The sequence below is a fragment of the Sphaeramia orbicularis genome, chromosome 9, assembly GCF_902148855.1.
Source record: "Sphaeramia orbicularis chromosome 9, fSphaOr1.1, whole genome shotgun sequence".
NCBI lineage: Eukaryota > Metazoa > Chordata > Actinopteri > Kurtiformes > Apogonidae > Sphaeramia > Sphaeramia orbicularis.
Window position 1 is genome coordinate 3,367,133 of NC_043965.1, and position 27,977 is coordinate 3,395,109.

Below are 27,977 nucleotides of genomic sequence, written 5' to 3' on the forward strand. Positions count from 1 at the left end.
ACAGCAGGAATGCTTTGAGCGACAAATGTCTGGAGTCTGGAAATGTTCACGACTCACATGTCAGTAAGTGTCGGTGAATCTATCCGAACCGGTACTTAGGCCAGTACTTGACTTGTGTCCGTCTGGGTATTGTCCCCGCGTGGACGTTCGCCCTGGGCGTTAGCGGAGGCGGAGGTGGAGTTTTCCGCCTTTCTTTGCTTTTGTCCGTGATGGTGAACCCACGCTCGCCGTTGTCGTGAAGGCCGACCCGGGGCAGGAAATGCGTGGACACGTGCTGGGACTTGACCCGTGGACTGGAGCCCATTTTGGCCTTGCCCCTCTTGTTGAGGGCGACGAACCACTGGCGTCCAGTGCGGTGGTTCCTGTGGATGACCGAGGCGTAGGTGTTGTAGCTGTTCTCCTGGAAACGCTCCCTGAACTTACAGTCGTCTGTGAACCATTCCTGGAAGAGAACCGCACAAAGGTCGTAAAAGGGGAGAGTAGAAGAAGAACCTGTAAACACTGGAGGAGGTTCATTTTCACCTTCACGCCGAACAATAACTCATCATAGTTACTGTCATTATGTTTTTTCTCTGCTTTTTTTATTTTTATTTATTTTTTGGTGAATAAAGACAAACGGTGATAGAACAGAGTAACAGAGATAAATGAACCCTGTAAAGCCTGAACCATTAAATCACTGACAGAAAATTCCAGTTCTTTGAAACTGGAGCCTTTATTGGTTCTTCTGAACAACCCCCAAAATTTTTTTTTCCAAATATGAGTTTCCATGTATGCATCAAAAAAACAGTTGTTTTTCATTCTTTCGATTGTACACACAAATTAAAAATTGGAAATAAGCAAATGGACCAAATGTCGGGTTTCATGGGGACATTTTTTATATTTATTTATTTAATAATATTTTTATTATTATGTTTTCTTCATCTCGTGTCGTTTTTGCCTCGTCGTGTCTTTTGCTGGTTTTTTCATTTTAATCTTGTACATGATCTTCCTTTTGCATCATTTCTGTCTTTTTTGTTGTTTTTGTTTTCTTACATCTTTCTGGTTCAGGCCTCTCAATCTGCGTATTAATGGTTCTTTTCATATTCAATTGAGAATCCACAATCAGAAAACAAAAAAATGACTTATTTCATTATTCATGTACAAATCAAAAATAAAAAACAGAGGGGTTTTTTTCATGCTTTTGATTGTATGCACAAATAAAGAATTGGAAATAAGCAAATGGACCAAATGTGGGGTTTCAGTCAGTGTATATGTTGGTAATTGGATTTTCTTTTCAGAAACAAAACAAAAACTAATGGCTAATTGATTTTTGTTTTAAAATGCAAGAATTAAAATTTGGATATCGAAAGAATGAAAAATAATTTGTTTTTTTATTTTTGATTTGTACATGAATAATGAAATAATGAGTAATTTTTTCGTTTTCTGATTGTGGATTCTCAGTTGAATATGAAAAGAATGAATGATACACAGATGTGAATGTAGCCTTAATCTGTATCTGTACCTGAAGATAGAAATGAAATCCAGAGTTATGTAACAAAAAAAAAAAAAAAAACCTCAGGATAATTTGGCTGAGTTTTCATAGGTGTAGTTGTGGTGAGAAGATTTGGCGTCGACTCTTTCCATCCATTCAAACGTGTCAGTAAATGTAAAGCCATGCGGATGTAGTCTGAGCTGCAGATAATCGCTGAACGTTCTCTGTTTTTGGGCCTAAAAATATCTGGGGTGGGAACCTCTTCCATGTACCCAGGGATGCGGTGGTCCTGCTGCAGCCGCTCCAGTCCCATTCAGAACTAAAACAAACTGTTCTGCTTTGCTGAAGAGTGCAGCATAGCAGAAAATGATGCCATTACAGCGTTTGGTAAACATGCCAGTCACAGGAGAGCAGGCGGAGGCAGCGGAACAAAAGCACAAACATACGAGTTCTTCAGAGCCACCCACTTCTGCTTTGGCTGTTGTTTTTAAAGACGATTAGGAAACTGTACAGAACCCAAAGAGGGGCTGCTGCGGGTGGACGGCACAGATTCAACCCAACGCAACATACAGGCTCTGGTACCAGCCTGGGAATTACACATGTGGAAACAAACCCAACGGAGCATGAGCGTACACACACACACACACACACACACACACACACACACAGTCATGTATGAGCACATGCAGACGGTGAAGACGCTCTGGCTCCTGCTGCGTCTCCGAGGCTTTAATGGCCGCTGTAGGATTCCTCCGCTCTTCCAGTTCCAATCTGAATGCTTGTACAGCTGTTTAACCTGGCGCTCGCCCGGCTGGATTGGTCACACTCTGTTAAAAGGACCTTTCCCATGATCCTCGGGGTGAGCCGTGTCGACAGCAGAGGTGGAGACTTCATAAAGACTAATATTTCAACCCGCTATACCAGGGGTGTCCAACATGTGGCCCAAAACCAGTCCGCTAAAGGGTCCAAACCGGCCTGCTAAAGGGTCCCAACCGGTCCGCTAAAGGGTCCAAACCGGCCTGCTAAAGAGTCCAAACCAGTCCACTAAAGAAGGGTCCAAACCGGTCCGCTAAAGGGTCCAAACCGGCCTGCTAAAGAGTCCAAACCAGTCCGCTAAAGGGTCCAAACCGGCCTGCTAAAGGGTCCCAACCGGTCCGCTAAAGGGTCCAAACCGGCCTGCTAAAGGGTCCCAACCGGTCCGCTAAAGGGTCCAAACCGGCCTGCTAAAGAGTCCAAACCAGTCCACTAAAGAAGGGTCCAAACCGGTCCACTAAAGGGTCCAAACTGGCCCGCTATAGGATCCAAACCGGTCCGCTAAAAGGGTCCAAACCGGCCTGCTAATGAGTCCAAACGAGCCCGCTAAAAGGTCCAAACCGGCCCACTAAAGAGTCCAAACCGGTCTGCTAAAGAGTCCAAACGGGCCTGCTAAAGGGTCCAAACCGGCTTCCACATGCTCTGGAATTTCCCCCTGTGGGCTAAAAAAGCATATCTTATCTTATCTTATCTTATCTTATCTTATCTTATCTTATCTTATCTTATCTTATCTTATCTTATCTTATCCAACGCCATTTGATCACGTGTCAATTCACGCCAAGCTGTGCGGTCCACATATCCGTAACCATAACCTTCAGTGCGTGGTATTTGACGCAGCTTGAACATTCACCTGGAAAGCTTATGATGCGTACAGAAAACACACCAGTTAAAAGCGTCGTGTATATTTACGCGAGTCATGAAATCCCATGCTGCTGGTACCTGATGATTTTGCACATTTATACTAAAAAAAAAAACAAACAAAAAAATGCTGTAGCACAGGGATGGCTAACATGAGGGATGAATTTGAAAACAATCACTGGTGTTGAACTGGTTTTAGTTCAGGTTCCACATACAGACCAATACGGTCTAAATTAAAATAATCGCATAATCATCTATAAATATTGACGACTACAATTTTTTCTTTGTTTTAGTGCAAAAAACAAACAAACATTAAATTATGAAAATATTCACATTAAAGTATAACCTGAACAAATGTGAACAACCTGAAATGTGTAAAGAAAATTAAATACAATTTTATCAGTATTCTGCCTAATATTAAATATTTTATGTAACATTGTGTGTAATGCACATGTACAAATAATAAATTGAGGCATAATATAATTAAAACTGCATTTATTTTTCTTAAGAAATTTCAGTTTCTTCTGGTTATTCAAATCTTTTATGTGACAGTTTGTAAGCGGAAATATTTTCATATTTTAATGTTTTTGTATTGCACTAGAACGTAGAAAAAAAACTTTGTTGCATTTATGAAATGTTGTCACGATACCAATAATATCACCCACTAGTGGATTTTGGATGATTTTGAATTATTTTGTCCATTTCTATCAGTTTTGTTTGTTATTTTGTCAATTTCTTTTAATTTCGTTTATTATTTTGTCCATTTCTATTAATTTTGTTTCCTATTTATGTTTATTTTTTTTATTTTGTTTATTATTTTGTTCATTTCTATTAATTTGTTTATTATTTTGTCCTTTTCTATCAGTATTGTTTATTTTGTTAATTTCTATTAATCTTGTTTGTTATTTTGTCAATTTCTTTTAATTTTGTTTATTATTTTGTCCATTTCTATTAATTTGTTTGTTATTTTGTCAATTTCTTTTAATTTTGTTTATCATTTTGTCCATTTCTATTAATTTTGTTTCCTATTTATGTTTATTTTTGTTCATTTTGTTTTTATTTTGTCCATTTCCATTAATTTGTTCATTATTTTGTCAATTTCTATAAATTGTCTTTATTATTTTGTCCATTTCTATCAATTTTGTTTGTTATTTTGTCAATTTCTATTAATTTTGTTTATTAATTTGTCCATTTCTATTCATTTTGTTTCCTCTTTATGTTTATTTTGGTTCATTTTGTCTGTCTTTTTCCAGTTCTTATTCATTTCCTTCACTCTATGCTTGTTCATCGGATGTCCGTGACCTTTGACCTCTCCACAGATTCTGTTTGTGATTCCTCGCTGAGTGGGTCACGCTGCCTGGTGTGCATCTGTCTCCTCGCTTATCGTTTCACCAATAAATTGCCGCCGTGGAAACATGTAAATATTAAATATGACAGACGACGCAGCGAGGTCAGGTTGGCGGTGTCACCTGACACTGTGGCGAGGGGCCCCGGTCCGACGGCGGCCCCCGAGGTTTACGTCGTCGAGGCGGTTCAGTAGCAGAGTGCAGCTGTAGCCACAGATTGGAGTTTTAGCTTTAGACAAATATTTCTCCGAGGCAGAGCTGCACAGGAGGCAAAAATAAGCACCGACTGTAACGAGTGAAGCCGAAGGAAAAGGTTCATAACAGAAAAAGGAGGAAATGATCATACTGAAATGCAAAGGTAGACTTAAGACAGGATATTTTATTGGATTTTACGTTTAGTATGTGTCTTTTATCACATCCTCATTCTTATGTTTCTTATGTACATGTGAAATAACCTCTTATTATCGCTGTCAGTGCTGTTTCTGTCCCTGGGGAGGGGCCATAATCCCACAGATATAAAATACAATATTATTCTAATGAGAAAAAATAAATAAAATCAAGGCAAAAAAAAGCAAATTTTCCTGAAGTTCTGTCCTCTATGACCAAAACAAAACAATCTGACGCCATTTTGATGCAAAAAAAGTGAAGATATTTTCCTAATTTCTCTATTGAATAATAAAATATGATTTTTTTTTTTTTTAATTACCCTATTTTTTTATGGAGTTACAAAAATGTCCACTCAGCTGGACACCATGCGTTTAATTTTTGAAGCAAAGAAACATGTATTTGCTGTCATACTGTGTGAAAACTATGAAATAAATGTTTTTTGTTTTTTTTTTTAATGTTGATAATCTGATGTTTTCTCACATTTTAACAAACTATAATAGTAGTTATTACACACTCAAATAATATGCAAAAAACAACAAAACACAACAACTTCTTGTTTAAAAAAAACAAACAAACCTGTTATTTACAGTCTTATAACAATTAGCAATTGATTTACACTCAAATATGTTAAAACAGATCAGGTTTCTAAAGAACTGCAAAGTTACAGTAATGGTATGAATTGCAGTGTATTATGGGATGGTGCATAAGTATCCACTGTGTTGGCTGATATGCAAATAAAACAACAAAACCCACAAATATACAAGAGAACAGCTGTAGAAAAACTGTCCTCTGCAGTTACCACTATGCATGAAAGGGTTCATATTAAAATGGCCTAAATCCTTCATCTGGGCTGATTTTCTACAGTCTTGTTTCCTCTCAGACCACTTGGATTACAATATTCTAAAAAATAATTATGCATTTTTTTAGTCGATTATGTAAAAAAAACCAAACTATTAAACATTGTTACTTTATGTTATATCTGTGGTGGCATTGTGGTGTAGTGGTTAGCACTTCCACCCCCTAATGTGCTACATGCTAATGCTAATGCTAATGCTAGGTACTGTGTGTGTATAATTGGTAAAATACGGACAAAACAAAGGACATAAAACTGATTAATCTTTAAAATTGCTCTTTTCTGTAGCATTTGTCACCTGAAGTCAGTAAATTCACATGTACACTTTATATTCAGCAGTTATTCTTTATACCGCTTATTCTTGTTTTATTTTTACCTGTTTTTTTTTTTTTTTAAACACATGGGATTTAACAAGGAAGAGAAAAACAGTTTCTCAATTCTTTGTATGGCTGGTGCATCTAGTGAAATAACAATAAAAAGATCTTTCCATTTTTGCATAACTACAGGGTGGGGAAGCAAAATTTACAATGAACATTTTGTTGTTTTTTCTCAGCAGGCACTACGTCAATTGTTTTGAAACCAAACATATATTGATGTCCTAATCATACCTAACACTATTATCCATACCTTTTCAGAAACTTTGGCCCATATGAGTAATCAGGAAAGCAAACGTCAAAGAGTGTGTGATTTGCTGAATGCACTCGTCACACCAAAGGAGATTTCAAAAATAGTTGGAGTGTCCATAAAGACTGTTTATAATGGAAAGAAGAGAATGACTATGAGCAAAACTATTACCAGAAAGTCTGGAAGATACTATTAAAGAAGAATGGGAGAAGTTGTCACCCCAATATTTGAGGAACACTTGCGCAAGTTTCAAGAAGCGTGTGAAGGCAGTTATTGAGAAAGAAGGAGGACACATAGAATAAAAACATTTTCTATTATGTACATTTTCTTGTGGCAAATAAATTCTCATGACTTTCAATAAACTAATTGGTCATACACTGTCTTTCAGTCCCTGCCTCAAAATCTTGTACATTTTGCTTCCCCACCCTGTATGTGACTTAGCACATTGGTACCACAGCATCAGCACCTATTTTTTTGTCAAATATATAAAAAACTATTAAACTTTGCTACTTTAAGTAATATCTGGGGTGGGGTGGTGGTGTAGTGGTTAGCACTTTCACCTCACAGCACCTGTCCTCTCCTAATGTGCTACATGCTAATGCTAATGCTAATGTGTGTGTATTATGGGTAAAATGCAGAGATGGACAAAACGAAGAATATAGAGTGAGTTGACCTTTAAAATTTATCTTTTCTGTAGCATTTGTCACCTGAAGCAATTATAAATTTACATGTAATTACAATTAACCACATAATTTTAATAACATACAACAATATTTTTGCACACTTATGTACATTCTTTAATTTTCATATTGATAATATATTGTCTAGTACATATTGTACACATTGCTGTTCTAATTATGTCTTAATAAAGTGTTTTAATATTTGGTATACATATATTATGCATATGTTTGTATTTTTAGAGCTTTACATATATTTATATATTTTTTCTTTTTCTGTTGTACTGATAATTTCTTTCCTGCTACTTTTTTAAATTATATTTGAGTGAAGTGACTGTGACACAAAATAATTTCCACCTGGGATTAATAAAGTTTTCTGATTCTGATAATGTGCTACATGCTAATGCCAATGCTAAGTAGTGTGTGCGTGCGTGTGTGTGTGTGTGTGTGTGTGTGTGTGTGTGCATTATGGATAAAATACAGAGACGGACAAAACAAAGGACATAAAGTGAGTTAACTTTTAAAATTGATCTTTTTTGTAGCATTTGTCACCTGAAGTCATAATAAATTCACATGTATTAATATTCTGCTATAGTTACCTCCACCAGGTGGTATTGTGATCACTTTGCTTTGTGTGTTTGTTTGTTTTTGTTGCTAACAGCAAGATAACTCAAAAAATTACGAACAGATCTGGATGAAAATTTCAGGAAATGTTGATACTGGCACAAGGAACAAATGATTAAATTTTGGTGGTGATCGGGGAGGGACGACTGATCTGCCTTAGCGGAGGTCTGTGCTCTCTGAGTGCTTTTCTTGTTTATTCTTTATACCACTTATTTTTATTCTATTTTATTTCTTTTTCTGTTGTATTGATAATTTCTTTCCTGCTACTTTTTTGAATTATATTTGAATGAAGTGACATTTCTTTAATTTTCATATTGATAATATATTTTCCAGCACATATTGTACAAATTGCTGTTCTAATTGTGTCTTCATAGAGTGTTTTAATATGTGTATTTGGTATTCAAAGCTACAGCTATATATGTTTGTATTTTTAGAGCTTAATATATATATTTACATATTTTTTTTCTTTTTCTGTTGTATTGATAATTTCTTTCCTGCTACTTTTTTAAATTACATTTGAATGAAGGGACTGTGACACCAAATAATTTCCCCCTGGGATTGATAAAGTTTTCTGATTCTGATTACACTGGTAAAACAACAAATGTATTGTTTCAGTTTTTTGAGCTGATTTAGGATAATTTTGGTGCTGAATCCAAAAATCACATTAATTTTGCTCAATCAGGTCAACTTTCTGAACTCTGCTACATATTGGCTTTTGAACATTTTTGCTTACATTTATGGGCATTTTCACATCATATGATACAAAATTCTTTCATATTTCTTGCAATAAACGAGTTCTGAAGATTTGACTTTTGCCAATTTATGATTAATTTGTTTTTAATATTACAGGTGAATGAAATGGCTTCGACTAGAAGATCTTGCAAAAATAAGCCTGACGTATTCTGCTACATCTGCGGTGAATACACCATTGTACCTAACAGGAATGAAGTCACAAGTTTCATAAAGTGTGCTTATCAATCTGATTTTGGTATTAATTATTATATTTTGTGAGAAATTCAAATTTTTCAAAATCAAATTAACAAAAAAAACCTGACCTGATTGAGAAAAACAGATGTCATTTTTGGATTTAGCGGTGCAAAATGGTCCGAATTCAGTTGAAAAAACCTCGACAACTTGCAAAAAACAATTTTTTGTAACCCAGTGTATATGCTAGTGCTAATGCTAAAGCTAATGCTAGGTACAGTGTGTGTATTATGGGTGAAATGCACAGACTAAACATCCCCACAGTCATACCAAAGCCAGTCAAACTTCATCTTTTCTGTGTTTGGGCCGTTCTTCGACCCTTCCATAACTAGAGGTCGAATCATTGCATTTTTTTTTTAATAATCTGTGAAAATGTCCTGGCACCCCCCCCCCCCCCGCTGACCCAGTTGAAACGTGGTGAAACAATAGCAGCAGCTGAGGGGGCATAAACCTCCGTCCCCCACGTCAACACCAGCAGCAGAGTGAGTGCGATAGTTTTCCTCCACATATTGATTTTCACTTGTGTGTATATTATCAGGCGCTCCAGACAGGCCTTAATCTGCTCTTCCCATTAACACATGCTAATGGCCGCAGCCTGGATGTGCGCCGCTGCCAAACCTCCCGCTGATGCCCGTGCTCCGGCCGGATGCGGACAGATTTGGGCTTACTGCGCGTTCGGGGGGATTTCAAAGTCTCTGAAACTGTGGTCTAAAGATTACAGCAGTGTGCCCTGACATGGTGATGTCCGATTTGGGGATTTTGTTTTGCAGCAAAGATGCAAAGCTATGCAAGAACTCATAAACAGAGTAAACAGAGCTGCGCTGGGCCAAGATTTGATGAGGAAATAGATCAGGTTCACCAGTCGGAAATAGACGGGACTGCAGCAGAGAAGGACATCAACAGAGTCCAGTATGGGTAAAAAAAGTGGTATATTTCACATATCAATAGTATAAAATAGATTTGTGCTCATAAATGTATTTGCACTTACAGTAAATGTTCTTTTGCACCTTCTCATTCTGAATATTACAGTTTGTTTTGCACCTTACAGTTTTATTTTGGCACATTACAGTTATTATCCAGATTCAGTACCCATGTATACTGTAATGGGTTTGCCCTTGTGTTCTATCTTTAATGTGTATCATGGAAAAATATATATAAATATATGTATGTTCTCTTTGGCTTTTAATTCAGTGTGAGAGGTTATCTATCTATCTGTCTTATTTATTATTTTGTTCTTTTTGTTAATTTTGTTCCCTATTTTATACACTTTTGTCCATTTCTGTCAATTTTGTTATTATTATTATTCATGTATATTTTTTGTAAATTTTCTATCTATCTATCTATCTATCTATCTATCTATCTATCTATCTATCTATCTATCTATCTATCTTATTCATTATTTTATTCTTTTTTTGTTAATTTTGTTGCCTATTGTGTTAAATTTTGTTCATTTCACATTAATTTGGCTGATGCTTATGTTTGTACATTGTACCAGTGTACATCACTACATCTCTTTTTACCATTATTTTTTAATTATCTATTTATCAAGCCGACATACTTTCCATTATTTTGTCCATTTCTATCAGTTTTGTTTATTTTGTCCATTTCTATTAATTTTGTTTATTATTTTGTCCATCTCGCTCTCTCCCTCTCTCCCATCTATCTATCTATCTATCTATCTATCTATCTATCTATCTATCTATCTATCTATCTATCTATCTATCTATCTATCTATGATGGAAATAGAATCCAGAGTTTTGTAACTTCATGCAATTGGGAACGATAGGAAACAAACAAACAAAAAAAATCAGCCTCAGTATAATTTGGCTGAATTCTCATCGGTATAATTGTGGTGAAAGACTTGTTCCATAAATGAGATTTATTTGCCAGTAAAAATATTTGTAACTTATAAAATGCTGAGTGCTATAGAATAGAATAGAATAGAATAGAATAGAATAGAATAGAATAGAATAGAATAGAATAGTTACTTTCACTATAGTAAATGGGTTTGTTTTATATTTTTTATTTTCTATTTTAGTTAAATGATTTATACTACATTATTTATTGTTATTCTACTTTTTATGTCTTCTATTTTAATTGCATTGCATTTAGTAACATGTTGAGAGAGAACTTACATCTCAGTTCTCTGTATGTCCTGTGTGTTAGTAAATTGTCAATAAAAAAAATCTTATTTTATTCTAGTAGATGGTTAGATGTGGTAAAATATATATATACATATATTATTTACAGTCAGAATGTGAAAAATATTTTAGAAATTTAAAGGGAGAACATTTAAAATCATAGATATGGATTTAAAAAAAAAAAAAAAAAAAAAAGCCTCAGATATGGTTTTACTGAATTTCTCTTAACATTTATGTTGTTTTTTGTTTGTTTGTTTGTTTGTTTGTTTGTTTGTTTGTTTGATCCAAAACTATGATTTTAAATGCTCTACCTCTAAATCTTGAAAATATCTTCCATGCTCTGACTGTAAATAATAATTTTCTTCCACAACTAACCATCTACTTTCTTCACATCTCACTGAGGAAGAAAAATCAACGATTAAACTTTAAGGACATACTGATGTTTATAAACTATATGGACAAAAGTATTGGGACACAACATGTCAACAGCTGTGACATGTCCTGTTCATGAGGATTTCAGATAAAAACAATATTTCTTTACAGTTTAATGGTCGATTTTTCTTCCTCAGTCAGATGTGAAGAAAGTAGATGTTAGTTGTGGTAGAAAATTATTATTTACAGTCAGAGCAGGAAAAATATTTTAGAAATATGGAGGAAGAACATTTAAAGTCACAGTCACGGATAAAAACAAAACAATCAATGTTGAGAGAAATTCAGTGAAAACCATGTCTGGGGCATTTTGGAAGGAAAGATAACAATTTAAACCAAACTAATGATATGTATCCCATAATATAAAACTATATTATTTTCATTAGTCATTATTATTTTGTACCCCAGACCCCTGTTAGAACAGAAACACCTGAATCCACTGTGTCCACATACTTTTGTCCACATGTATATCATTTCTGTGGACGTGTGTGTTCACAGTGAACAGAATGAAGTGTGTGTTGGACTCACGGTGGCGTGGAGTCGTCCTCTTTTATTCATGGCCAGGAATCTGTTACTGTAGACCCCTCTGATGCCGATGACCCCCTGAGAAACCGCAAAGAGCTCCAGGACACCTGGGAGGACAGACCACATGACCTGGTGATTGACGGGCCACGGTGCGCTGTATTTTTACCCCCTCGTCAGTTCCGGGGGTCCAGTCCAGTGTCAGCGATGTGGCACTAAATTCACCGTCATGTTGGACTAACAACTGCCAACATCAATCTGTAGTGATAAGTTTAGCCTTTAATGGACTGTTCCTGCTATATTTAAGAAGCATAACCTCTGGAGCTTTTATCATCCTTAAAGAAAGATCAAGACCCAGAAATACTTTTATGGAAACGCCTGATTTTCCTAAGTAATCACCATTTATTCTAATATTATCCTCTATACTTTGCTTTTTTCAATGTAAACCAGTATTTTCCCCATATTTAATTCACTGGTCATGCAGATGTTCATTAACCCATAAAGACCCAGAGTATGGAAGTATATCTGTGTCATCAGATTCTGAATTATAAAAGTCATTGAATTTGTAGCACTGAACTTTTTTTGCACTCAAATTAAGTATCTGAATTTTTTTTTTGCCCTGAAATTAAGTATCTAAACTTTTTTTTTTGCACTGAAATAAAGTATCTGAATTTTTTGTCTCTGAATTCAACTATGTTCAAAAATAAAGAATTTAAAAAAAAAAATTCAGATGCAAAAAATTCAGACACTTAATTTCAATCTACTTCCATACCAGTGCTACTTTTGTGGCACTTCTGTATTTCTACCTTTCTTAACTGGTTCATCACTATTTTATAAATTAATATTATCCTCTGTATTTTGCATTTTTTTGGTGTAAATCATGTATTTTCCTATATTTAATTCAGCAATCATGTAGATGTTCATGAAAACTCAGAGTAAATTTAAAGTTTATTATATCAAAACAGAGAAAAATGTAGAAAAAGTTACTTTTTCAGTAAAGGTATTGCTAACTGAATGTAAAAACAAGTGTCTCTGTCCATTGTCATTTTGTGGCAGTTTCCAAAAAAATTTTTTTCTTTATATTTAAGTTTTCTTAAGTGATTTATCACAGTGTATAATGACATAATGTTCTGTAATTTGTGTTTTTTCAGTGAACATCAGGTGTTTTCCTATATTTAATTTATTGATCATGTAGATGTTCATAAAAGTTCAGATTAAAGTTGGAGGTTATTGAATCACAAACAGAGAAAACTGAAGAAAAAGGGACTTTTTCAGTAAAATATATCATTATCAAGTGTGTCCATCCACTGTCACTGATCCAACTCCATGGGTTTTACTGGTGAATCAATGTTGTAGAAGATGACGGTGTTTCCACGGTAACTACGGAGCCTCTGAATGTCCAAATATGGTCATATCTGATGACCATGAAAAGATGAAGAACTGTATTTTACACCAATTATTTCCATGTATTGATAGGATTAGTGGATCAACAGGTATTAAACTGTTTACATCAGTAGATGGTTTGTGTCACTGGTTGCTGTTTGGGTCTTAAGTCTCAGAGTAAATTCAAAAGTTATTAATATCAAATCAGAGAAAACTGAAGAAAAAGTGACCTTTTTCAGCAAAATATACCAAGAACTAGACATAAAAACTAGTATTTATAACCTCTGCATTTGTTCAGTTTATGGTTTATTTTGTTCAGGTAACTTATTATTCTGTTGATGTATTATTAATTTTTGTCCATTACATTGATTATTTTGGCTGTTTTTGTTCATTTTGTGGCTTATTTTATTCTTTATTATTGTCATTTTAGTCAATTAGTCATTTTTGTTCTTTTAATTTATTGCTTAATATAAAACAAGTGTCTCCATCCACTGTCATTGATCCAGCTCCATGGGTTTTACTGGTGAATCAATGTTGTAGAAGATGACGGTGTTTCCATGGTAACTACGGAGGCTCTGAATGTCCAAATATGGTCATATCTGATGACCATGAAAAGATGAAGAACTGTATTTTACACCAATTATTTCCATGTATTGATAGGATTAGTGGATCAACAGGTATTAAACAGTTTAGATCAGTAGATGGTTTTGGTTTTTGAGGGTTAACAGAATAAATACAGGGTTCTGGATGGTATAAAACAGTGAACTCTGCTAATTTTTCAACTATTTTATGCATTCTCTCCTCACTTTAGAAGGATTTGTTCACTTTCATGCTGTATTTCAAGTCTTTTTGGTTAATTTTTTCCTTATTTTTCAATTTTTATTGTCATTTTACAAGTTTTTGTACATTTTATCCTATGAATATTTGATGTAAAACTGCCTTTTTCCTCTAATTATTTCCATGTATTGATAGGATTAGTGGATCAACAGGTATTAAACAGTTTAGATCAGTAGATGGTTTTGGTTTTTGAGGGTTAACAGAATAAATACAGGGTAATGGAAATGATGAACTCTCATTTTTCAAGTATTTTACTCATTTTCTCATCACTGTAGAAGGATTTGTCACTTTAATTGCATATTTTAAGGTTTTTTGGTTAATTTTCTCCCTTATTTTCAAGTATTTTGCTCATTTTATTCTCATTTTCAAGTTTCTATTCCTTTTATCCTATGAATAATTGAGGTAAAGCTGTATTTTACACCAATTATTTCCATGTATTGATAGAATTAGTGGATCAACAGGTATTAAACAGTTTAGATCAGTAGATGGTTTTGGTCACAGCAGTTGTTTGAGTCTCAAAATATTTTTTATTTTGTACAATTTTTTCACCGATCTAAAGGAATTACACAAAGCTAATAAATATCATCTGATTTCTCTCACTTTAACTCATGTATTCATGTAAAAATGATTCATATCCTGAAAAAATTACATATATATCAGAGTCCAAAACCTCCCGACCACAGCCATCCAAGTGTAAGTTGTTTAAGCTGAACATACAGTCGACTCTATCCTCTGTTATACACCCAAGGTCTGCACTGACTCCGCCGTATTGACAGGAATTTAAGCTAAAGTCATTTTATCTTGAACTTTCCAGAACTTTTCTATTTCTAACCATTTTTGTTCTACATTTATTTGCTCTGGGAATAAAACCCGACTGCAGCGATCCCACTCATTACATCTGAATCAGTCGAGATGAGAAGAAAAGGAAAGACTTGTCAGGATTCAGTCCAAACTCAGTCTTTTCCCATCATGCACTGGGCTTTTGCAGCCACTGGAGAGAAACTGAATGAAGTTTGTCGTTTATAACCACGTGACGTCAGAGGAAGTCAGGGTCATGATGGACAGAAATCTGCATTATGGATAAATGTGGATGATCAGAAACCAGCCTGATGTTGAAGGACTTACAGCAGGGATATTTTACTTCTTTTTTTTTTTTTTAAATGGAATTCTTCCTTTTCCCACATTCCCCTGTGGTCTCCATAAACTGTAAATGCTCTGCTTGGGTCTGAATTCTTCATTCATTCAACTCCACAGGTCCATCTTCAACCCTATTTCTGAGTAATGACACCAGAAAGGTGGTTTGGAGCGCTGGCCCTTTAAATGCACTTGAGACACTTCAGGCCCCGCCCCCTCCAGGTTATTGGCTGTGCTGCTCTGTCCCGTTCAACCAGCAACTGAATATTTTAGGTAATTTTGGACACATTTTCAGCCTGGACTACAACCGCTGCTGCTGACAAACAATTCTGTCGAACTGGAGAAATGTTCGTCTGAAGTCTGGACCTTAAATGTGCAAATGTCGTAACTAGTTATAGACGGAACAAATTAAACAGGACATAAAACAGGCTGTAGAAATCCACTGGATTTTTGCTCAAATGAATATAAAGATAGTTTTGCAGCAGCTGGAGGGTTCAAATTCAAACTGTCTGAACTATTAGAGTCCAAATACACAAAGAAATGAAGCACAGACTAAGAAAAGTGGGTTTAGATCAGGGGTGTCAAACTCATTTTAGTTCAGGGGCCACATTCAGGCCAATCTGATCTCACCTGGGCCAGACCAATAACATAATAAATGAAAAAAGTAAAATTACATGATGAAAATGTTTACATCTACAATGTTTCCTGTATAACACGAACAACCTGAAATGTTTTAAGAAAAATAAGTGCAATTTTAACAATATTATGCCTCAGTTTATCATTTACACATGTACATTACAAGTTACATTACAAGTACAAATACACAAAACATTTAGTAACAGGCAGCATATTGGTAAAATTACACTCACTTTTCTTAAGTCTTTTCAGTTTGTTCATATTTGTTCAAGTTGTTCACATTTTTTGTAAAAGTATAGTTTGTAAATGTGAATATTTTCATGTAATTTTACACAAAAGGCGTAAATGTATGACGCAGATCTGGAACAAACTACCAGAAAATCTCAGGTCTGAGATCTGAGAGTCTGAGTTCTGTTCAGTGCAGGTTCCAGACTCACCTGTTCACTGGGTTCTGGTTCTGGTTCCAGACTCACCTGTTCACTGGGTTCTGGTTCCAGCTGACTAAAAGGATTTTGACTTTTTACATTTTAGATTCGCTTTCGAAACTCTGCACTGCAACTCTTACTTTAATATGTGTTTTTATTTATTTATTTATTTATTTATTCATTTTTATTTTATGTGTTGTTTTCTTACTTGCTGTTTTTAATCACCTTTTACGTGTTTCTTTTATAATGTTTTACATGTGTTTCTTTTTCCCTGTCGTTGTATTTCAGGTTCCTGTGTGAAGCACCTTGAACTGCCTTGTTGCTGAAATGTGCGATACAAATAAACTTGCCTTGCCTTACATTTTTTCATGAATTAGAGTCCTTTTCAGATGCTTTTTAAAATTTTTTTTTCCATATCTGTCCATTTATTATCATTATTATAGGTGATATATACTTAAAACACCTTCACACACAGTCTAACACAACTTCAGCATCTGTACAATCCTGCACACTGCACTTAACCTTCCACAGTGTTTTTTTTTTTTATTTTTTAGTCTCTACTGTTTTTAATCACACTGTTATTTATTTATTTATTTATTTATTTATACATATATACTAATATTGTCTTGTATCTTTTTTTATTATTATCATGTGGAGCAGAGTAGTAGCCCCACAGCAATTTCGTTGTAACTTTTGTCCAATGACAATAAAGGCTATTCTATTCTATTCTATTCTATTCTATTCTATTCTATTCTATTCTATTCTATTCTATTCTATTCTATTCTAAAACAGTGTGTTACAGCAATTTTTTTATTTTTTTTTATCATATTTATAATGAAAAACAACTGTAAATGGGCATAACTAAACTTTATGAGGTTATAGAAATAACCTTTCAACTATTTTACATGTACTCAAATGTTTTTCTCAACTGTGGGGGTGCTAGCACATGGGGGGGGGGGGGGGGGGTTAACGTGGTCGTGCATGTGTGCGTTAGCGACTACTATGTACATCACATTTTAAATCATTTGGCTCATACTCCCCCAGCTCATGTGTCAGATTGAGGTCCATTCTTGGGGGGGGGGGGGCATATTATCCAACACATTTTCAGGGGGCAGCAGATAGTCAGTGATGAGGAGTTCACTTTCACTTTCTCACAGCTTCATCTACACGTCCTCCACATACAGATCTGTCACGTTATTTGTAGAATTAGGTACTGAGGAGCAATCGAGGTCCATGGGAGGGGGGGGGGTTATTATATGTAGATCAGTAGATCACAGCTGACCTACAAAGGCTCAAAACATTTAGTAACGGACGCAATATTGTTGGAATTTGGAACTAAAATGACTTTGACACACTTGACAGTTTGTCACAGTTTAGAGTGAAGAGATGAAAATAAGCAATAGAATGGACTTAACCCTTAAAAACCCAAAACAAACAAACCACCACAACCAAAACCATCTACTAATATAAACTGTTGAATACCTGCTGATCCACTAATCCTATCAAAACATGGAAATAATTGGTGTAAAATACGGTTTTACCTCAATTATTCATAGGATAAAATATATAAAAACTTGTAAAATGAGAGTAAAATTAGCAAAATACGTGGAAAATAAAGAAAAAAATGAACCAAAAAACCTTTAAATATGGTATAAAAACTGAACAAATCCTTCTAAAGTGAGAAGAAAATTAGTAAAGTATTTTAAAAATGAGGAGAATTCATCATTTTGTAACATCCAGAACTCTGTATTTATTCTGTTAACCCTCCAAAACCAAAACCATCTACTGATCTGAACTGTTTAATACGTGTGGATCCACTAATCCTATCAAAACATGGAAAAAATTGATGTAAAATACAGTTTCACTTCAATAATTCATAGGATAAATTTTACAAAAACTTGTAAAATGAGAATAAAATGAGCAAAATACTTGAAAAATAAGGGGAAAAAAATGAACCAAATACCATGAAATGTGGCATTAAAGTGAACAAATCCTTCTAATGTGAGGAAAAAAATGAGTGAAATATCTGAAAAATGAGGAGAATTTATCGTTTTTATAACATCCAGAACCCTGTATTTATTCTGTTAACCCTCCAAAACCAAAACCATCTACTGATCTGAACTGTTTAATACCTGTGGATCCACTAATCCTATCAGTACGTGGAAAAAATTGGTGTGAAATGCAGTTTTACCTCAATTATTCATAAGATAAAATATGTAAAAGCTTGTAAAATGAGAATAAAATGAGCAAAATACTTGGAAAATAAAGAAAAAATTGAACCAAAAAACCTATAAATATGGTATAAAAGTGAACAAATCCTTCTAAAATGAGAAGAAAATGAGTAAAATATTTGAAAAACTAGAAAAGCCCAATTTAATCATTTGTTTCTTGTGCCAGTATCAACATTTCCTGAAAATTTCATTCAAATCCATTCATAACTTTTTCAGTTCTCTTACTAACAGACAAACAAACAAAAAAATTAATTAATTAATGGAGTTAACAGAGTCACAAGCTGTTTTCAACACTTTGCATTGGTTAAATATTTCTAAAGCCATCATGCCAATGTGAAAATATAATCACTTTACGCAAAAAAAAAAAAAAGACAAAAAATGGACTTATGAGGTGGGGACACTATGATAATAAATGTTGATAAATCACTAAACAAAGGTTAAATAGAGAAAAATTAATTTGGTGAGCAGACACAAAAGTAGCGCTGAGTTCCACAAATGCAGAGAACTACCTTCTAGTGTTAAATCTGAGGGAAAAAAATCGCTTGTTTGGGACTAAAAACACGATAAGTCAACTTCAGACTCCATAAAGCAGAGTGGGGACTGGATCATCAATAGTCACTTTTCCATTGACCCTCAAATTGCACAAATAAAACTTGCGCATAAAAATTTACCTGATAGAAAAACGACAATTTCACCTAAACTCTCATTTTTGATTAAAAGTTTTTGCGGGCACAGCACAAATGGTACATCACGCAAAACTGCAATGGAAAGACCTTTTTTCGCAACTAGAGTCAGGTGAATTAAAAACCTGGATGATGACGTACGTTACAACAAACGAAGAAAAAACATGTGTCAGTATGTGTGGACACACCAGGAAACCCGATATTTTGTTAATTTAGTACGAGTTGAGAGGTAATATATAATAATAATGAATATATCTGTAAATCAACACCATATTTACGTTTGTCGTCATGTTTATGGAATGACTTCTCGTGTCATCTTGCAATAACAAATAAACAAATCATCGCATTTGGGATTTAATGGAAAAACCAACATTACACAGTTCTGTTTTTTCGACATTTCATAAATATCGGTAAAGTTTTGCACAGATGTTCAATGGAAAAGTGACTAATGTGAACACTGCAAAAATCTAAATCTGACCAAGTGTATTTGTCTCATTTCTAGTCCAAATATCTCGTCACACTTAAAATCAGACAGAATCACCTAAAGAAGAACTGTTCACTGAGATAGAAGAACTGATTTAGAGACAATAGATCTGGAAAATCGGATTTCAAGAAATCTGACCGAGATAATTTTCACTTGTTCCACTGGCAGATTTTTTTGCTTAATTCAAGATTTTTTTTTTTTGCTTCATTCAAGATGTATTTTCTGCTTAATTCAAGATTTTTTTGTCTTAATTCAAGATTTTTTTTTGTTTAATTCAAGACTTTTTTTAATTCAAGTTTTGTTTTGCTTAATTCAAGATTCTTTTTGCTTAATTCAAGATTTTTTTGCGTAATTCAAGATTCTTTTTGCTTAATTCAAGATTTTTTTCTTAATTGAAGTTTTGTTTTGCTTAATTCAAGATTTTATTTTGCTTTATTCAAGATTTTTTTTTTACTTAATTCAAGATTTTTTTTTGCTTAATTCAACATTTTTTGCTTAATTCAACATTTTTTTGTGTTGCTTAATTCAAGATTGTTTTTGTTTATTTCAAGATTTTTTAAATTTTATTTTATTTTTTTTTTTTTTTGCTCAATTCAAGACCTTTTTTTGCTTAATTAAAGATTGTTTTTGCTTCATTCAAGATTTTTTTTGCTTAATTCAAGATTTTTTTTTTGCTTAATTCAAGATTTTTCTTTTTGGCCTAATTCAAGATTTGTTTGCTTAATTTTGCGCAGATGTCCAGTGGAAAAGCGACTACTACTGCAGGTTGAGTATCTGTACTTCCGTCAGTGTCTTCGTCTGATCGGAGCAGATTCAGTCCACGTCCGTCTTCCTGGCGCCAATCTGGAGACTGTGATGTGAGCTAACGCTAATGCGGCCTGATGCTAAAACCTTCTTCATATTACAGGTCTACGACGGCCGGTCTGCGGCTCGTCTCCAGAACCGTCCTGCAGGAGTCCAACCCACATGGCTGTCGCCTTGAGCTCCATGTAACCTGACAACTCTTCTAAAGGGGCCCGTGAAATGGAGGCACAAGTGCACTTTCACGGTCAGCTTCGGCTTTTTCGTCAGCGGAGGAGCGGCGAAAGGATCTGAGGAGGCAGTAAAAACTGAAAATCGGATTTATGTGTTCGTCCTCCGAGTCTGAGGACACATAGAGGACTGAGAAGACACAAAAAGAGTCCACGGTTACTCTGACACAGCTTCAGGTTCAGATACGGGAGGAGTTCGGACGACGAGTTCACAGCATTTTCATCAGAGCTTTAATTAGACACACTGGAAACAATCTAAACCTGACCAAGTGTGTTTGTCTCATTTCTAGTCCACATATGTCATCAGACTGAAAATCACACAGACTCGCCTGCAGAGGAACTGTTCAGTCAGATAGAAGAACTGGTTTATAAACAATAGAGCTGGAAAATCTGATTTCAACAAGTCTGACCAAGAGAATTTTCACTTGTTCCAGTGGCGGATTTTTGTTGTTGTTGCTGGATTCAAGATTTTTTTTTCTTTTTGTTTAATTCAAGATTTTTTTTTTTTTTTCTTGATTCAAGATTTTTTTTGCTTAATTCAATTTTTTGTGCTTAATTCAAGATTTGATTTTACTTAATTCAAGATTTTTTTTTGCTTAATTCAACTTTTTTTTTGCTTAATTCAACTTTTTTTTTGCTTAATTCAAGATTTTTTTTTTTGTTGCTTAATTCAAGTTTTTTTTTCTTAATTCAAGATTTTTTTTCTTAATTCAACTTTTTTTTTTGCTTAATTCAAGATTTATTTATTTTTTTGCTTAATTCAAGTTTTTTTCTTAATTCAAGATTTTTTTGCTTAATTCAAGATTTTTTTTCTTAATTCCAGATTTTTTTTGCTTAATTCAAGATTTTTTTTTTTTTCTTCTTAATTCAAGATTTTGGGGGGGCTTAATTCAAGATTTTTTTGCTTAATACAAGATTTTTTTTTTTTTTTTGGCTTAATTCAAGATTTTTTTTTCTATGCTTAATTCAAGATTTTTGTTTTATTTTTTTGCTTAATACAAGTTTTTTTTTTAATCAAGAAATTTTTTTGCTTAATTTAAGACTTTTTTTTTTTTTTTTGCTTAATTCAAGATTTTTTTTTTTTTTTTGCTTAATTCAGGTTTGTTTGTTTGTTTGTTTGTTTGTTTGTTTGTTTGTTTGTTTGTTTGTTTGTTTTGCTTAATTCAAGAATTTTTTTTTTGGCTTAATTCAAAAAAATCTGCCAATGGAACAAGTGAAAATTTTCTTGGTCAGATTTCTTGAAATCAGATTTTCCAGATCTATTGTCTATAAATCAGCTCTTATATCTCTGAACAGTTCCTCTTTAGGTGAGTCTGTCTGATTTTCAGTGTGATGAGATATTTGGACTAGAAATGAGAAAAATACACTTGGTCAGAACTGGATTGTTTTCCAGTGTAAGGTTTACAAAATAAGAAAACAGGGTAAAATCTGACCCATCAAAAACTAGTCACAAACTTCTAGTATTTTTTTTGTTTGGTAATTTAGATGTTTATTGGACCTTTTAATAATATCCAAACAACGCATTTTGCCATTTTTATTTGATACATTGGGTGTTTTTGTAAAGTATCTTATACACCTGCAGTATCAAATCTGTAAGCAAATACAACTTGCGCAAAAAAATTGACCTAATGGAAGCCAACAATTTCGCCAAAAGTCTCATTTCTCGATTAAAAGTTTTTGTGCTGGCAAGAGGTGGTTTTTCAGGCATAGCGCAAAACTGCAATGGAAAGACCTTTTTCTGTAACTAGAGTCAGATGAAAGAAAAAAAGAACGGATGCTGACGGACGTTACAACAAGTGAAGAAGAAACATGTCGCGGTATGTGTGGACACACCAGGAAACCCAGTCATTTTTGAATTTAGTCCGAGATAGAGGGGTAATATATAATAATAATGAATATATCTGTACATCAACACCATATTTTCGTTCGTTGCCATGTTTATGGAATGACTTCTTGTGTCATCTTGCGATAATAAACAAATCATCACATTTGTGATTAAATGGAAAAACCGACATTATGCACTTCTGTTTTTTCAACATTTAGTAAATATCGGTAAAGTTTTGTGCAGATGTCCGATGGAAAAGTGACTACTGACAGTGGATGGACACACTGGGTTTATGTTCAGTTAATGAGAGATTTAACTAAAAAAGTCACTTTTTCTTCAGTTTTCTCTGTTTCTGATATAATAACCTCCACTTTAATCTGAGCTTTAATGAACACCTACATGAGTGAATTAAATATAAGGAAATACATGATTTTTCAATTAAAAACACAAAATACAGAGGATAATATTAGAATAGATGGTGATAAATCACTGAAGAAAAGTTAAATATGGAGAAAAATGAAACAAAAGTAGTCTTTATGGGTAAAAAAAAAAAAAAAAAAAAAAAAAAAAAACTGAACGTATTGAGTTAGATTGACAGAAGAAAAAATGACACTATTTCATTAGTGAAGTCAACAGCAGAGAGAGAGAGAGAGAGAGAGAGAGAGAGAGAGAGAGAGAGAGAGAGAGAGATAGATAGATAGATAGATAGATAGATAGATAGATAGATAGATAGATAGATAGATAGATAGATAGATAGATAGATAGATAGATAGATAGATAGATAGATAGATAGATAGATAGATAGATAGATAGATAGATAGATAGATAGATAGATAGATAGATAGATAGATAGATAGATAGATAGATAGATAGATACATACATACATACATACATACATACATACATACATACATACATACATACATACATACATACATACATACATACATACATACATACATACATACATACATACATACATACATACATACATATTTATTCCTGGCTCCACAACACAAAGCTCTAATTGTTTTTCATATTCGGTGAAGGTAGAGGAAGTACATACATATAATCCTTCAACTGGAATCCTTCATGTATCTTCTGTGTTTCTGTTCAGTTTTATTCAACTTCTCTAATGCATATTTTTTGCAGCTTTAGTTGCTTTTCTGATTAGTTTTTCAGCCCCTTCCTGTCCAGTCAGTCCTTCAGAGCTTGAGTTTCACAGTATCTTCTTCAGCTCAATAAACTGTGAAAATGTCTGATCACAAAGATAATGTATATTCTGTGAGAGAGTGAATGAGGGAATGAATGCCTCATATATAAATGCAACACTGGATTATTGAATTGTATGGTAGGATTGTTTTAAATGATGTATATTTTATATATGTTATAATTTTATGCATGGTTTGATCATTTTACCAGAGACTGGAGTTGAGGATTAGCACTAACTATAAACTCTATATGCATCACATCAGCTGCAGACTTGTAACTATGTGTGACTACCTTGTCCCTGCCAAATAAATAAATAAAACAGGGCTCTTTTTATGACTTTCTACACAAACATGGCTCTCACCAGACAGTGACACTACAAACATATGGTCATCTTATAGGATATGATGGATTTCTGTAAATTAAACCACAAAATGAGCTCAGAGTTAACATATACTGCAGTAAAATGACTGGAAAACATCCCATATTAAAAACACTTGGACTTCAGAAACATTTTGTACATGATACATAAGTGATTTTACTCACAGTTTCAGATAAACTTCGACTGATAAAGGAGCATATTCAGTGTTATGCTTCACTTTTACCAGAGGAATTCTGTATATTTCACCCACCACCCATCAAAACAATCAGCTAGTACAAACTTATTATTATTATTATTATTATTATTATTATTATTATTATTATTATTATTATTATTATTAGTATTATTATTATTATTAGTATTATTAGTATTATTATTATTATTATTACTGCTATTGTATAAGCAAATATAGATTCAATCACAGTTCCTGAATGATAACATTTAAGGGTTTCTTATCAAAATGTTTGTTTATGTTGAAATAAATCCGTTTATATGTTGCTTATTGTGATTAAATTTGTGTTTGGAGCCTTTCTAAGCCTGAAGAAAGAAGAAAATATTATGATAAAGTGGCACCAAATTCCAAAATTCTATATAAACGCATATATTTCGGCATTTCGTTAGCCTCATAGCATAACTGCCTAACTCATACACAAATGGACAAAAGTAAGTGGACACGCTGAATTCTGATGTTTCTTTTCAGGGGTCTGGGATACAAAACAGTAATGACTAATGTTATAATATAGTTTTATATTATGGGATAAATATCATATTGAGTGTTAATATTGACGTTTTTATGTCAAATCAGCATGAACAGGAATCTGACAGCTGTAGAAAAGAAAAGAAAAGAAAAGAATAAGCTACAATACAATACAATAAGATAAGACACAATAAGATAAGATGAGATAAAATAAGATTAAAAAAAAGATAAGCTACAATACAATACAAAACGATAAGGTAAGGTAAGATAAGATAAGATAAGATAAGATAAGATAAGATAAGATAAGATAAGATAAGATAAGATAAGATAAGATAAGATAAGATAAGATAAGATAAGATAAGCTACAATATGATGCGATACGATACAATAAGCTATGATACGATACGATAAGATACGATACATAAATATTGGGACACATCATGTCTACAGCTGTAAGATGTCTTTATCATGATTATCTGAGATAAAAAAAACATCAATATTTCCTCAAAGTTTAAAGGGATTTTTCTTCCAGAGTGAGATGTGCAGATAAGTGCCTAGTTATGGCAGAAAACTATTATTTACACTCAGAGCATGAAAAATATTTTAGAAATGTAGTGGCAGATCATAGTCATGAATAAAAACAAAATCAGTGTTGAGAGAAAATCCATCTCAAGATAAGAATTCAAACCAAACTAACCAATGCACTGATATGTATCCCATAATATAAAAGTCATTTGTATTTAGTGTTTGGTTAGAAAATGCCTGAATTCAACATGTCCACATACTTTTGTCCATATAGGTTAGCCATTTATGCTATATGAGGCCAATGGTTTCTTATGTCAGATCATGGATGTAAAAAAAAAAAAAAAAAAAAAAAATTAAATGGTTGGACTTAGATTTTTATGGTGGCCCAGAGGTGCAACAGCCCAAAAAATTATCCACTATAAGAAAAAAAAAAAAGAGAACAACTTTTTCTTATAGTGGATAATTTTTTGGGCTGTTGTCTTTTTTTTCTTATATGGATAATTTTTTGGGCTGTTCTCTTTATATATTATATATATATATATATATATATATATATATATATATATATATATATATATATATATATGGATGGATAATTTTTTGTGGCTGTTGCACCTCTGGGCCAAACAATGGTCTGTTTGTCTATTTAAGATGGACTGGTTTGTTTCTGCTGGGTTTGTATTTGTCTATTTAAGGTGGACTGGTTTGTTTCTGCTGGGTTTGTATTTGTCTATTTAAGGTGGACTGGTTTGTTTCTGCTGGGTTTGTATTTGTCTATTTAAGGTGGACTGGTTTGTTTCTGCGGGGTTTGTATTAGTCTATTTAAGGTGGACTGGTTTGTTTCTGCTGGGTTTGTATTTGTCTATTTAAGGTGGACTGGTTTGTTTCTGCTGGGTTTGTATTAGTCTATTTAAGGTGGACTGGTTTGTTTCTGCTGTGTTTGTATTTGTTTATTTTAAGGTGGACTGGTTTGTTTCTGTTGTGTTTGTATTAGTCTATTTAAGGTGGACTGGTTTGTTTCTGCTGTGTTTGTATTTGTCTATTTAAGGTGGACTGGTTTGTTTCTGTTGTGTTTGTATTCGTCTATTTAAGGTGGACTGGTTTGTTTCTGCTGTGTTTGTATTTGTCTATTTAAGGTGGACTGGTTTGTTTCTGCTGGGTTTGTATTAGTCTATTTAAGGTGGACTGGTTTGTTTCTGCTGGGTTTGCATTTGTTTATTTTAAGGTGGACTGGTTTGTTTCTGCTGGGTTTGTATTAGTCTATTTAAGGTGGACTGGTTTGTTTCTGCTGGGTTTGTATTTGTCTATTTAAGGTGGACTGGTTTGTTTCTGCTGTGTTTGTATTAGTCTATTTAAGGTGGACTGGTTTGTTTCTGCTGGGTTTGTATTTGTCTATTTAAGGTGGACTGGTTTGTTTCTGCTGTGTTTGTATTAGTCTATTTAAGGTGGACTGGTTTGTTTTTGCTGGGTTTGTATTAGTCTATTTAAGGTGGACTGGTTAGTTTCTGCTGGGTTTGTATTAGTCTATTTAAGGTGGACTGGTTAGTTTCTGCTGGGTTTGTATTAGTCTATTTAAGGTGGACTGGTTTGTTCTGCTTGTTGTGATGACAGTCGGGCCCATCCTGCTGTCTGCTGCTGCACCTGTTACTTCCAGAAATAGTCCATACCTGCCAACATCCACCCCAGACACAACAAGGCGCATCAAACGCCGGCATTTCACGCGGACGCACGGACTAAGTTTAGGCGCGCGGTGCCAGTTGGGGGGGGGGGGGGGGGGGTGTAAATCATTATTATTATTATTTACTGGACTGGGATGGCGTTCACAGGAGCTACGGCTACAAACAAGAGTGGATGAATGAATTAATGAAAGGTAAATGTTGACATTAGTGCGCGTGCCAGCGGGGACGCACCGGCACCGGCGTCTCCGCGCGCGTGCGTCATGCGGGGTGTTGGACTTACTCAGCTGGTTGGGCTCATGGCTGCCGTTGACTCTGCCGTCGGGATGAATCTGGAGATGGAAGCCGATGCCAACCCTACAGTAGAGCCTGCAAGTCCCGCGTCCGGACCGGATCCCCTCCTCCAGAAGTTGGCGCTCCACGGACACGCGCGAGGCTCCGGTGGCGGCGGCGGCGCAAAGCAAGTGAGCGAAGGTCAGAAGGTAGTGAGGAACATTCATTCTTCCAGACAGGACGCGCAGGCTAGGCCACCTCTAGCATTTTGGGTGAAGGATCCTGAGCTCTGAGCGCACACAGACACGCGTGGGGATCCGTGCGTCCGTGCGTGCGTGCGTCCGTGCGTGCGTGCGCTCCTGGGCATTACCCCCGGCTGCACGAGCTGCTGGAGCTGTTCGGATATTATAACGCCAATGATCTCACTACTCGACGCATGCCCGAGCTCTAAAGGACGCTCTTTCATCCGGATTTTGTCGCCGTGATGCCGCTCCTGCTCCGCGCAGATCCACAGCACACACGCGTCAAGGGAACCCGCGCCTGGACGCACCGAGCGCGGCATTTTACGCACGGGGACGCATGGTTTTTTAATGGACGCGCGGTGGCTGTTAATTGGCGAAAGCAAACCAAAACACGCTCCTGTGGCTGAAGATGAGTTCCATCTGTGAACCCACAACCATGAAACATTCAACAGCAGAGGAGGAGGAGGAGGAGGAGGAGGAGGAGGAGGAGGAGGAGGAGGAGGAGGAGGAGCGGGGTCCTCAGGTGGCGCAGCAGCTCCGAAAGTTCCACAAACACTGGCTCCACACCAGGGAG

At 34.7% G+C, this 27,977-nt stretch overlaps 1 protein-coding gene across 1 annotated transcript; it reads right to left on the bottom strand.

Moving 5' to 3' along the window:
* Positions 1 to 79: 79 nt before the first annotated feature.
* On the bottom strand, positions 80 to 27,388 carry LOC115426066 (fibroblast growth factor 5-like). The gene is made up of 3 exons (XM_030144010.1): positions 27,172 to 27,388; positions 11,736 to 11,839; positions 80 to 442 (listed from the first exon to the last, which is right to left on the bottom strand). Exons 1-3 carry the CDS (start codon positions 27,386 to 27,388, stop codon positions 80 to 82), a joined length of 684 nt encoding a protein of 227 aa, XP_029999870.1.
* Between the last annotated feature and the right edge of the window lie 589 nt (positions 27,389 to 27,977).

Bases quoted from the DNA above. Each gene is read 5' to 3' on its own strand.
- LOC115426066 (XM_030144010.1), bottom strand. From the start codon at position 27,388: ATGAATGTTCCTCACTACCTTCTGACCTTCGCTCACTTGCTTTGCGCC. The intron at 11,840-27,171 runs GTAAGTCCAACA...CTGTCCTCCCAG, and splicing joins CCATGAGCCCAACCAGCTGA to GTGTCCTGGAGCTCTTTGCG. The intron at 443-11,735 runs GTGAGTCCAACA...GTTCTCTTCCAG, and splicing joins GAGGACGACTCCACGCCACC to GAATGGTTCACAGACGACTG.